Source organism: Columba livia, chromosome 5 (genome assembly GCF_036013475.1).
Source record: "Columba livia isolate bColLiv1 breed racing homer chromosome 5, bColLiv1.pat.W.v2, whole genome shotgun sequence".
Lineage (NCBI taxonomy): Eukaryota > Metazoa > Chordata > Aves > Columbiformes > Columbidae > Columba > Columba livia.
In genome coordinates, this window is record NC_088606.1 from 16553663 (window position 1) to 16566959 (window position 13297).

Here is a 13297-nt window from a genome sequence, read left to right on the forward strand (position 1 = left end):
GTAAGAAAAAGTACACATTCAAAAGCAAAGTACCTAACAGCAAATCTTAGTTGTATCTAAAGTGAGCATGCAGAGTTCAGCTGCATTCTGTAAAAAAAAAAATAAAGATCTGAGGGTGCAATCCTGTGCAGGGAAGCTAGCTGCATGACCAAATCATGGATCCTGTAGACAAAGAAGTCCCTCTGAAAGCAGCACAGCTGGGGACTGGGTGTGGCCATGCTTACACTGTTTCGTTTGCACTCTTTTACTTACACAGTTCCTTGGCTCTTTGGAGATCCAGAAAATTGTGCTGCCCCTTCCTGAGCAGACACTAACAAGTCTTGCAAGGTGAAGCAGAGGCATAGAGGTACTGAGCAGGCATTCCCCAGCTGGCTGATCAAACCACACATCTAAACAATCCATCCGGTTGGGAATGTTGCTCAGACAGCTTCACAGCACTCACATTCCTTTGGAATAATCCGAGGAAATTGAATTACATCTTCACAAGAAGGCTGAAATTTATTGTTTGAGACTGCTTTGATTTGTTACAGATTAACATTACCGTGTTGCTCTCTTCTCTTATTTGCTGTTCTTTGAGAGATATGAGACTGTGCCTGGGTTTACTCTTTATATATTTTACAACAGTTGCATTTTTTCAATATTACGTTTGGGCACTTGCAGTGATGGCACACAAATTTTACACAGCCTTTTCAAGTGCTAAAGCCTACATTAAGTGCTTTTCAGATCTTAATATATGTGGTGGCCCTAAGCAGACATATAAAGACCATTATTAAGTTGTGAGGAGACACTGTGTCTGAAAGATCACAAGATTACCACTCAATATACAGCTAAAGTTCACCATTCTTACATGGATGAATGATGTACCATCTTTACTAATGAGACCAAGAAGATTCTTTGGTTTCTGAATAGTGACCAGTGAGGTGTCTACTGTGTAGAAATAAAGATGACATGTTGACACTTAAGTGGAGTCCAGTAGGCTGGGTAACATGGCTGAGCACAAGCGGTGTTCCCTGCAGCTCCCTCATCATGAACCTGTCCTTCAGAGTTTAGTGATGGGCAACATTATGTGTCTCCAGAGGAGCAGTTATGTCCATCTCAGGTAGTGTATAGGGCCAAGTAGCTGCCCTTGGCCCAAAAATCTGATTTCCAATAAATATTTGCTTAGGAGTTACATACCCTTTGGGTTGTAACACTCCACTGTACTGTCCATCTGGGCACCACGGTCTTTGCTCTCTGTTTAGAGTGGAGAAATGTGGACACATGCAAATGATGTCCAAGAAAATTAGCTTCATCAGCATTCAGCTTTGTCCTTCTAGGTAATATGTATTTGAAGCCATGTAATGTTTAACAGAGGAAAACAGTTGTGTGAATAAAGCAGCAAGAAACAGCACAACCCATACGAGAGCAAGACCCTTCTGAATGTAAAGTAAGTACCCAGTTATCTTTACCTTAACAATTTTGATGCAGTTGCATGGCATTTAGCTAGTGAGTCATGAAGTACATTTGCTTTTAAGGGTGAAATCTGGTCTCTAAGCACTGAAATGACAGAACAACTTCCTTTCAAGAAATATTGAATAGCAAATCGTGGGCACACATTATATCAGCTCCACAGAGTGTAACTGCTCTGAATATTTATCTCGAATAGCTCTTTCATAGAATCACAGAACAGTTTGAGTTGTAAGGGACCTGCAAAGAACATGTTGTCCAACGCCCCTGCAATAAGCAGGGACATCTTCAACTAGATCAGGTTGCTCAGAGTCCTGTCTAGCCTTATATGTTTCCAGGGATGGGGCATCTACCACTATCTGGGCAACCTGTTCCAGTGCTTCACCACCCTCATTGTAAAAAATTTCTTCCTCATGTCTAGCCTGAATCTTCCCTCCCTTAGTTTAAAACCATTATCCCATGTCTTTTCGTAACAGGCCCTGCTAAAAAGTCTGTCCCCATCTTTCTTAAAAGCCCCATTTAAGTACTGAAAGTCCACAATAAGGTTTTCCTGGAGCCTTCTCTTCTCCAGGCTGAACAACCCCAACTCCATGATCTTCCCAGGCACAGAGGTGAGGCTGACAGGTCAGTTATTCCTACAGTCCTCCTTCCTACTCTTTTTAAAAATGAGTGCAATGTTTCCCTTTTTTCAGTCACTCGGAACTTCACCTGACTGCCATGACTTCACAAGTATCATGGGGTGTGGCTTGGCACCTACATCAGCCAATTCCCTAGGGTCTTTGGGATCCATCTCACCAGTCCCATAGATTGACGTATGTTCAGGTTCCTTAAGTGATCACAAACCTGATTCTCACTCACAGTGGGAGGGACTTTGCTTCCCCAGTCCCTGCCTTGCAGTTCATCCACATGAGAAGTGTGGGAAGAGAGCTTGCTGATGAAGACTGAGGCAAAGAAGTTGTTCAGTACCTCAGCCTTCTCCTTGTCTGTTGTTACCAGTTTACCAGTCTTGCTGAGGGAGCACACTTTCTTTGACCTTATTTTGATTTACATACCTATAGAAGCCCTTCTTGTTATTCTTTGTGTCCCTTGCCAGGTTCAGCTCCAGCTGTGCCTTGGTCTTCCTGACCCCATCTTTACACAATTGGACAGTGTCTCAAGGTAGAGGGGTATCTTCCCAAGGTACCTGTCCCTGCTTCCACTGCCTGTGCATATCCTTCTTGCCCTTTAGTTTGACCAGCATGTTTCAGCTCAGCCATGCCAGCCTCTTGCCCTCCTTACCAAATTTCTTACACCTGGGGATCACGAGCTCTTGTGCCCAATGGAAAATGTCCTTCAAGATCTGCCAGCTCTGTTCTGCTCCCTTGTCTCTGAAGGCAGTTTCCCAGGAAATCCTGTTGACTAACTCTTTGAAGAGCTGGAAGCTGGCTTTCCTAAAATTCAGGGTCCTGGTTTTACTCTTTGTCTTTCCCATATCCTTCAGGACTGCAAACTCCACAAGCACATGAACACCGCAGCCCAGGCTGACTCCAATCTTGACATCACCAATGAGCTCAATTGCATTGGTGACCATCAAGTCCGGTAATGCATCCCCCTTGGTGGGGCTTATTGCCTGGCTTCAGAAGTTATCCTCAAAGCACTTCAGGAGTCTCTTGGATTGATTACAGCTCATCATGTTACTCTTCCAGCAGAAGTCGGGGTGATTGAAGTCCCCCAGCAGGACAAGAGCCTGCAAGCATGATGCCTCCTGTAGCTGGAGAAAGAAGGCTTCATTAATAGTCTCCCCCTGATAGGGCAGTCTGTAGTAGACACCACATCCTTCATATTTAAAATAATTTTTTTTTTCATTAACAAGGGGGAAGTATTCTGGCTTCCCAACTGTAAACCTTATTTTTATCATTACTAATGTTCCCTAAAGATTAAAACCAGGTAATGAAAACTGAGGTGAATGAGCTGTCTTATGTACACCAACATGGTCCAGACAGGACTCATAAATTGATTTTGCTATGTCAACCTCCCCTGCAAGTCCTGATTTACTTAGATCTCACAGAGCAAAGATGTGGATGGACAACATGGCTTCTTTTCACCCAAATCTTAGAGATCAGACTGCTGACACAGGGTGGGGGAAATCTCAATAAACATTTCATCTACCCTGCTGAACCCATGTCTCTGAATGCCTTTGTTATTGACTGGGAGGTGAGCAGGTAACTTATGTGATCTTCTCTAAAGCTCTTCCGCTTTAAGTAGGACAAGGTGAAGGCTATTTGGAGTTACTAATACAATTTTTAATTGGAATAGCTCTTACCTGTTTTCTGGCAGGTTAAACATCCTAGACACTACAAATCATCCCAACGTGTTCTTGGTCTAACCAGCAAAAGAGAAAGCATTAAGCAAACAAAAAAAAAGGGTCACAGTTATCAGAAATGGCCAAGATGCTATGATCCAGGCTCATTCCTGAGCGCCATTCTGGCCATGGACCTATTTGCCTTAAGAAAAGGAGGCTGTCCTGCTGGTTTGGAAAGATAGGAGGGGCCAAGCCCACGCTAGTGACCTCACCATCTCGTGACCAGGATGTTGGGGTACACACAGAGAGGAATTCATCTGGAAAACATGTCGCACGAGTGGTTCTTTAAAATAAAGCAACGTATTCTGACCTAATGAGGCATTGAAGTAGAAAAAATTTAACAGCTCTCTTGTGATTAGTCACTTTATATGTTAAAGTGAGTCACAAATGAGAGAAAGAATACCACTTTTGAATGCTGCAATCTCTTATTGTTTTCCTTTGACATAGTACTGTCATTTGATGTAAGCCTCATTCAATCACTAATAGCATAATAATCCTGAGAGTTCTTAGAGATAAACATAAATGGAGTTGCTCCTGATGTGCTGCCTCACCATAAAACAGATTTACACAGATATAGGAAAAAAATTTAAAAAAAAAAAAAAAAAGTCTTTTCACTTGTTCTCTCTGTCTTATTTTCCTGTAGTACTCACGTTTCTTTCTCCACATGTTTCTTTCCCTAGTCGGAAGGGACTTCCACAGCCAGAGTAAAGCAGAACTGAAGTAGACAGCAATGGACAGGAATTACAGATACACTCAAAAGCACAAGGATTTAAATAACGCTTCCATAGTAAAGGAGCATGTCAAGAGATAACAGTGATTACCAGATAGCTGTTGATGGTAATAGCAGGTAGAAACAAAAGATGAGGAGCTGACACAGCTGACCTCTAGTATTCAAGGCCATTTCGTTCTCTGTCCACACCGTAGCTGCAAAGGACGATGAAGGCCACGCTGCCGCTGTGCTTGGTGGTGGCTGTGCTTCACCTCACTGTCCACAGCCTGACCCAGACTGACCACCACAATGGCAAGATCAAGGAAACTGAGCCCCAGGAGCGGCATTTCCATGAGGGAAATCCTCTTGAGTCCTGCCAGCGGGTAGTCTCCAGCAACACAGACTTTGCTTTCTGGTTTTACAGGCAAGCAACCACCCAAGAACCTGGCAAGAATGTTTTCTTTTCCCCAGTCAGCATCTCCACTGCCTTTGCCCTGCTGTCCCTGGGCTCCAGAGCCACCAGTCACACTCAGGTGCTGGAAGGACTGGCCTTTAACCTCACCGACACACGGGAGGAGGAGATACACAATGGCTTTCGTCATCTTCTCCTCTTGCTGAGCCGCCCTGGCAGCCAGATGCAGCTGAGCATGGGGACTGCCCTGTTCATGGACAAGCACCTGAAGCCACTGAAAACATTTCTGAAGGACATCAAAAAACTGTACAAAGGAGAAATTGTTTCTAGTAACTTCCAGAATTCCACTGAAGCTAAAAAAGAGATCAACGATCATATAAAGAACAAAACCCATGGAAACATAAAACAAATACTTGAAGACCTCGATCCAAACACTCTAATGGTAATAGTTAACTACATTTATTTCAAAGGTAAGTTACATAGGTGCTATGACTGCAGCACCTCAGTTTCACCTGCACTAAGACAAATGCCCCAGATTATTTCTGATTTATTTTTAAAAGAAAGGCCAATGTTAAGATTAGGCTATTATTATAAGAAACATACAAAGTTCTCGTGCTTTGAAAACTCTTCCACATCTGATTTTTTCTAGTATAAGTTTAGGCTCCTAAGCACAAAAATTTGTTTATTTACAGTCTTCAACTTTTAGGGGATTGCAAGAGGACAACAGATGTATACATTTGTAAATTTTTCTGTCAGTGTTCATCTACTTATTATTTTTAAAATTACAATGTTTTCACCTACTTTGTAAAACACAAATAAATTCCAAAGATGCAGACTAACAAATATTGCCAAACACTTTGATTTACTTACAGTCCATGCCTATTAAATGTGTAGGTACCCTTGGAATTGGAGTCTAAATGTTTTACAGTTGTCATCACATTATACATATCCCAAGAGGTACTTGTGAATGCACTACTTTGGCAATGATTATCTTCCTCTTAGATGTTACATCCATTTGTAGCAGCACAGAGAACATACATGGAATTTACCACCCAGAAAGGCGTGTTTGGAAATAGATGAACTTTCAGCAAAACAGATTTTACTTCAAGCATTTTATTAAATTTGGGTACCCTGGTCTCAGGTGCCCTATTCTGAGGCATTTCTTCATAATACCAGAGTATATATATATATATATATATATATATATATATGTATATGTATATATATATTTTTACTGGGGAGGCAGGGAAGAAAGCTCAAACTTATAAAGTAATCAGAGTACTGTGAAGTTTACATTCCATTATTTATTTTCCAATTTAATTTTATTTTTATTCAATACTAAAAAAAAGAGACCATACTTACAGAACGGCAAGCTGTGATCCTTGTGTATTTGTTCAGTGAATGACCTGATTTAATACAAAACAAAATATCATAGAAAATTCAGTTGAATAAACATCGAGACAAAAACATTTTGAAGATTAAAACCTTTGAATCCCTATTCCAATTACCATAACGCAGTTATGATCGGGCCCAAAAGTTTGGGTTTTTCTTGCATATAAATTTTCCTTTCTGCTGCAAGATGGAGAATATATGAAAAAACATCGAAGGAGTTTAAAATGCTACCTCTTAAAAGGTAGACATCTGCTATGGAACTTGCTTTACAAGCAATATTCTGAAATCAGAGGGAACTTCGTTGGATCCTGGTCAGCTTTCATTTTCTTCAAATAAAACATAAGGTAATATGAAGTTACTTAATGTAATTTATCTGACTTAGAAAAGTGTTGTGCAAGTCCATATGACATTTAACCTGGGATATTTAGTTGTTATTGAACAGAGCATAGCAAAGATGACAAGGAACAAGATCTTTAATAAACTTGGAATACCTCTGACCTTCAAGTATGAGTATAAATATTCAGATATGGATTTATCTGGTGTACATTAGTCTGGACTATAATAATATAACCTTGAAATAAGCATTTGATTGCATTCTGTTTCTTTTGGTTTTAAGCCTACTGGGAAAATCCTTTCAATATTAAGGGAACTCGCAAGGATTATTTCCATGTGAATACAAAGAACTCAGTTGAAGTGAAGATGATGACTCGAGATGGATTTTATAAAACATACTCTGACACGAAGCTGTCTTGCGAGGTGGTACAAATTCCTTACAAGGGAGATGCTGCAGCATTGTTTATCCTGCCAAAGGAAGGAGAAATGAAAAAGCTGGAAGATGGCCTGACAAAAGGCACGGTGTCTAAATGGGAAGAATCACTTGAACGACGGTAAATATAGAATTTTGATTTGATAATTCAAGGTAGTCAGAATCCGTAGTCTGAATATTATGATCAGGTTATACAGTTGCCTTTGCTGTTGATCAGAGATTTAAGCAATGGAATAATTATAAAGGGACAGACAAAGTGATCGGATTATTTGATGCTTTCAGCAAAAATTAGAATCAGCATTCCCTTGTGATGAAGGAAGGAATCTGTAAGCTGGGAAATTTAATATTTTCCTCACACATTTTCTACTTGATATTAAGTGTCTCCATTTCCCTTGTCTCAAGCCCAACATGTTAAGAGTGGTAACACTGCAACATAGCAATCAGATCCCTCAGAAAGAATGGGCAGTAAACACCAAAAGAAAAACCTTGAAAGTTACAAAGAAAATGCAAACATAGTCCCAGAAATGCTGACACCATCACTGCTTGCTCTGTCATCAAGTAAATGTGTTTCGGAATCACATAAGAAAGCCCAATCAATGTCATTCTCCTATCTCATCCTCCAGACCACCGTCTTCCCATCTTCTTTTTGGTGTCATCTTTTCCAGACGAAAAGACTAACATTTTAGCACAGAAGAACCACCAGAAAGTTGGAAGTCTTCAAGGCACGCTTTGATTACAATAACTACCATCATTTTCTTTTGAATTAACAGGAGGATAGAGGTGTACATTCCCAAACTATCAATTTCAGGCACCTATGACTTAAAGAAGATGTTCATGAATCTGGGTGTTACTGATGTGTTTTCTGATCAGGCTGATCTGTCTGGAATCACAGGAAAGCCTCATGTGAAGGTTTCAAAAGTAAGTTTGTCAGGAAAAACAATGGTCTGTGGATTCCTCAATATCCAATTGTTTTGCCCTAAGATAAGTTGTGAAACTTTACTCATTGGTAGGTGGTTGATGCTCTGAACATCTAGCTGTTCTAACATCTGGCTGATAAAGTAACTTTAAACACTCTCAGACTTCTCCAAGATCTGGAGATAAGGGCACTGTCTTCTGTCTGATGGGCAAAGGTGGGGAGGGCTGTAGCATTTGTCCCAGAAACTAAACACAGCCCAGTTTCTGTATGTGAAAGGAGCGCCCATGGGTATCTGTGCTGGAGATGTTTTGCATAACCATATGTAGCAGAAAAAGTGGCATTTTCTTAACATGTGCATTCTGTAATTTTAAAGGATTTAAAAACTTCTGCTGCCATTGAAGGCCAATTGAGGAGTGCTAATCATTTACAATGGGCTAGGCTTGAGGAAAACATCCCATTTCCTGAAAATAATGTGAAGAGAAACAGATAAAACGAAGAGAAAGGCTAACATTCTTATAGCCATTCTGAAAACAGCATTTACAATGTTCTAACATTTGAGGGCTGGTAAAACAAGAAGATTAAGTATGCCCAACAATAATTTAGAAAAAAAAAAAAAAAGGTACAAGGCTGAATTTGTACTGACTAAATTGTAATGCATGAGCTATTAAGGACATATACAGACCAGCTCTGGAGCCCAACTTCCCTTCCCTCTGAAGTTGTCATTTCTTGCTAGTTTGCTTGAGTATTCTACTTTCAACTAATTCCACAAGGTGTGCAGTCCCTAGGGTCTGTGTTGGATACACCTGTGGTGAGGAACACTGAATATGACAATACTTGCTTACTGAGACAACATTGTTAAAAACCCCCAACATGGACTATAGTGGTCTTCTTCCTGGTTCCTGGCCTACCAGCAATTTTTGTGAAAGACAGTAGCAGAATTAACTTAGCACTAATTTTAATCATTTCATGCCCCATCCTCCACCTACATTCATTCTTGCTGTATTTCACTGTAGGTTGCTCACAAGGCGCTGCTGAAGATTCATGAGAATGGCACAGAGGCTGCAGCAGTCAGTAGCACAGATCTTCTTCCTCATTCTGTTCCTCCTGTTCTTAAATTCAACCGTCCATTTTTGCTGCTGATTGTTGATCAATATACTCAGAGCATCCTCTTCATGGGAAAAATTGTTAACCCAGCTGAAAAATGACTGGTCAGTGGCTCGTCTTACTGATTTGAATTGCATTCTTCACACAATTATAGTTCAATGTGATTAAAATTATCATTATTAATAATTAAAATTGTTACTAAAATGTTTATTTTTTCAAATAAATGATGCAAGATTGTGGTCATTCTTAAAAACACTGCTCTCGTTTCCTCCTCTAGTAGAAAGTGACCACTGGGATACATCTATTCTTGAATTATGAATAATTTTATAAATCTGCCTTTATTGGCAAGTGTATGGCATATTTGTAAAACAAGGTGAGTATCAAGCTGAGAGAATCAGTTTAAAACATTTTAGGTGAATAAAGATTGAACAAAGAGGTCACTTCTGGCTTGTAGGTAGGAAGGAAAGAAAATGCTGAGGTTTGCTCCAGCTTCTGCGAGCTCTCACCAGGTCCTGGTGCTGGAGGGCTGACACAGAAATAGAAAATACAAATGCAGTCCACCCAGGGATATCTTAGTTCTTCTCTTCCACACATCTGTCAGTGATGGAGAAAGGTCATGTTTTATTTCCATGAGAAAATGATTATTTGTTTCTCTGAAGATTTCTGTATCAATTTTTCAAATCAGAAGTTTAAGTCTATAGGGTCATAAGGTCAATTTGATAACAGAGTAATTAGTACCTGAGAAGGAGATACTCCATAGGGTCCAGCCTCTCCAAGGCAACTGTTACCTGCCCACACCACTCTGTGTGTATACATGCCTTGGGTACAGGATATTCAGGAATATTCATGTTCAAATGCCTCCCTTTCCTGAAGGCAGGCAATCACATACCTCCAACATTCCGAATTCCAGGCTTGTCAGGCTGACCCCTGCAAAAGGAGAGACAGCATTGGACTTGGAGTACTGGTAAGGGTATTTGCCTGGAAGGTGGAATTCCAGCTCTGTTTTTCCATGGATGGGGACTAGATTTGGCAGATAAATCCTAATCAGTTTTCTGCAAACTACACTGTTGTGTGGGTGGTGCCTGAAGCAATGATGTCTTGTGACATTAGTAAGGCTCCTAGGAAAAGGAAGGCATAGCTTCAAGTCACACTTTGGGGTAGTCAGTCACTTTCAGACAAGGCCTAGGCTCTTCCTTTGAAGCTCAAGTCTTTTGCCATACTTTTCACTTATGACATTTGTGCTGATGGAATCTGCCTACATTGTGTTGGTTTCTTTGAGACCCCTTTAAGGTAGCAAACTCTTCACAAATATCCTTTGTGGAAGCAGCGGATAAGTCAGAGCCGAGGAATATTTTAGTTGACGAGACACCCAAAGGTGATGCTGCCATTGCTTTGTGGATGTAATCTTGTGTTTCATCAACAAATAGAAGTTCAGAAGGGATAGGGTATGAATAACTGGAAGAGGAAAAAAAAAAAACAAAACAACAAAACTGAGTTTAATTATATTCCCGAAGTTAACATCTAAGCTAGTAAATAAACTTCTCTGTTCTCTAGCCATGAGGTCAGCTGGCTCATCACAGCTCATGTCCATGTTGCTTAACTCTGACCTTGCAAGATATCCATGCTGTTTATTGGAAATATTCCCTGGCCTGTGCTAACTCCAAAAAATTGTTTAGCACTTGTTTGGAAGAGTTGTAGATGGCATGAGTGATACGTGTGTTTGAAATTGTACTAAAAATGTAAGACTATGAGTGGCTACAGGCTGATGGCCTGGCTTGTGCTGCAGCACTGCTCAATGTACCAGTACAAATGGAGCCAGAGTGACCAACTAGGGGTGGGAAACTGTCCCTCTGTCACTCAGCCCTATTAGCTCCCCCTCTGCTGGCAATCTGCTTTTTTTGAATGACAAATGACACGTCATGCTGATAGACAGCTACTTCCCAAAAATGAGGGAACTGGACATGCTTTGCCCTTCTGTGGAATAAGATTAGGCAGTTCAGGAAACACGCTTTATAACTAGTGCAAATTACAAACTGTGAGACTCCCACGTACTTCCCATGGATGTGTTCTGGTGGTTTCTGCTGACCAGGTCTGTGCATTTGCTGTCACAGTAACTGTGCATGCTTATTTTCAAAAGGCTACTCCTAATTAAGGATTAATGCTGGTCCTCAGGTGACAGAGCAATGTTTTGATGATGCAGATACCTGAAACACTTCACAGCTAAACACATAGAAAATATCATGAAGTGTAAAACATGCAAGTTTAATTATATTAACATTGTAATATAAATGGACTTAAATGCAGTTTAAAGCATGATACAACATGCTGTGGCAGCATAGCCACTGTCCGTTGTCTGTGTCCCTCCACACCTTAAAAACATTGAAACCAAGACTTTTGTTATGACCTAGAAAATCTGTCACTGGTTCCAGGACCTGACAGTTTTTTGACAGCTGTGCAAGCTGTTTGCTAGGTGCTGGCTTGACTCTACAAACTGGAATTAGCTGCCAGAAAAAGGCTATTGGAGTGTCTCTTTTGGCAGCTGGACCCCTTCCTTGAGAAAGGTTCAACACCCAAGGCCACTGTCATGCAGCTTTCCTTCCAATGACTGTGCAGAGGCAGCCAGAGGTGGAGGTGATGAAGTGCACAGCTCCCCACTCCTCAAATCTGACAGCGATGTTAAATAACGCAGACCATGACTGCAGTAATACCGCTGCCAAACTAGTGCTGAAGCAGAGGTAACCAGATCCCCTGTGATCAATTCATTCTCATAGACAGTGCTAGGCCAAAGGGAAACTTGTATTTTTTGATTGCTAAAAATTTTTTGAAATGGTTTTACTGACGCATCAGAAAGACAAATGTTGCTATAACCTGATAAAGTAATAACTATAGAAGTTCTCAAAGGTCCAGATGGATGAATTTAGGAGTTGTTTCTGGCATGGTACCCAGATATTAAATCTATTTACAATTAGATGAAGAAATGCTGAATTGGTTTTACTTTTCCTTTACACGACTGCATGCAATGCTCCTTTTCTGCACTTGAATCCGTTGTCTCTGGCTGTCAACAGTCCAGCAACCACAAGCAGAATAAGCAGGAGCAGCATCCCCATGAGGGAGATCCTTTTGGGTGCTGCCAATGGATAGTCCCCAGCAACATGGGCTTTTCCTTCCAAATTTACAGGCTAGACACTACCCAAGAAGCTCTCAAGAGCATTTTCTTCCCCCTGGTCAACATCTCTGCTGCCTTTTTCCTGCTGGCCAAGGGCTGAAGAGCTACCAGCCAGGCTCATGTACCAGGAGGTCTGGCCTTTAACCTCACTGACACCCAGGAGGACCTGCCACTTTCCTTTATTTTCATTTATTTCAGTTCTGGTAGTTATACATGCCATCTCTAAGTTCTTGTATGATTAAACTTACTTAAGGTTTTTGGTCTGTAGTCTTAACTACTTGAGTTTGATGTACCTTTTGGAAAAAAATTAATTCAAGCTACAATTCAATATGAGAGCAAAATTTTGGTCTTGCAGTCTATCTGCTTTTACTTATTTTTTTTTTCCCTTTTTTATTCTAGGAATTTAAAAAAAAAAAAACTTTTAACAACCAGTTTTGAAAAGCCTTGTCAGTGTCAAGCAGGTCTACAATTCCAACATCTTCATTTGGGAACTTTATGGAAAATACAGCAGTAAAACCCAAGATGAATTCTCAGTGAGAATCTTGAACATTAAAATGCTGGCCGATCAACTCCAATGGAATTCACACCTGGCCTTAAATGCTTCTATGCTCTTGGAAACACATTTTCTTCCAGTGTGAGATTAGGTACAGGCAATACAGAAAATGTAAAATGTTGTTTTCTGCAGACTGATGAAAATGATCATCTGAAGTGAAACGTCTGTTATGAGAAATGGAATCACTCCCTGGTAGCAAAATAACTTTATCTTCTTCTGAGATATAACACAGAGGATAATAATAAGATTTTTTTGAGTCTATTTATACAGATTTCATCTAACAAACTGTAAGTCCATATGGAATTTTAGTTCAGAGATTCCTATTGCTTTGGCGAAAGATGCTGAAAACAAAGCAGAAAGGGTCTAATTTCTATTCCCAGTTTTGTCACAGACTTTTTGCTTAGCCTTCAGCTTTCTTCTTTCTGTCAGTCATGTTCTTTTAAATGGAGCCAAAAGAACTTTCCTTATCCAAGGAGAAAAAGATGAATATTT

General features: G+C 40.3%; 1 protein-coding gene across 2 annotated transcripts; it reads left to right on the plus strand.

Moving 5' to 3' along the window:
- The first annotated feature begins 1309 nt into the window (after positions 1–1309).
- On the plus strand, positions 1310–9339 carry LOC102091381 (alpha-1-antitrypsin). Of its 2 annotated transcripts, none has more exons than XM_005506119.4 (5): positions 1310–1426; positions 4712–5378; positions 6917–7187; positions 7837–7984; positions 8996–9339. In XM_005506119.4, exons 2-5 carry the CDS (start codon positions 4724–4726, stop codon positions 9185–9187), a joined length of 1266 nt encoding a protein of 421 aa, XP_005506176.2. In that variant the 5' UTR covers positions 1310–1426; positions 4712–4723; the 3' UTR covers positions 9188–9339. The 2 variants fall into 2 exon arrangements, with proteins under 2 accessions (XP_005506176.2, XP_064919649.1); XM_065063577.1 differs by having other exon boundaries at positions 1328–1426; positions 4468–5378.
- The last annotated feature ends 3958 nt before the right edge of the window (positions 9340–13297 follow it).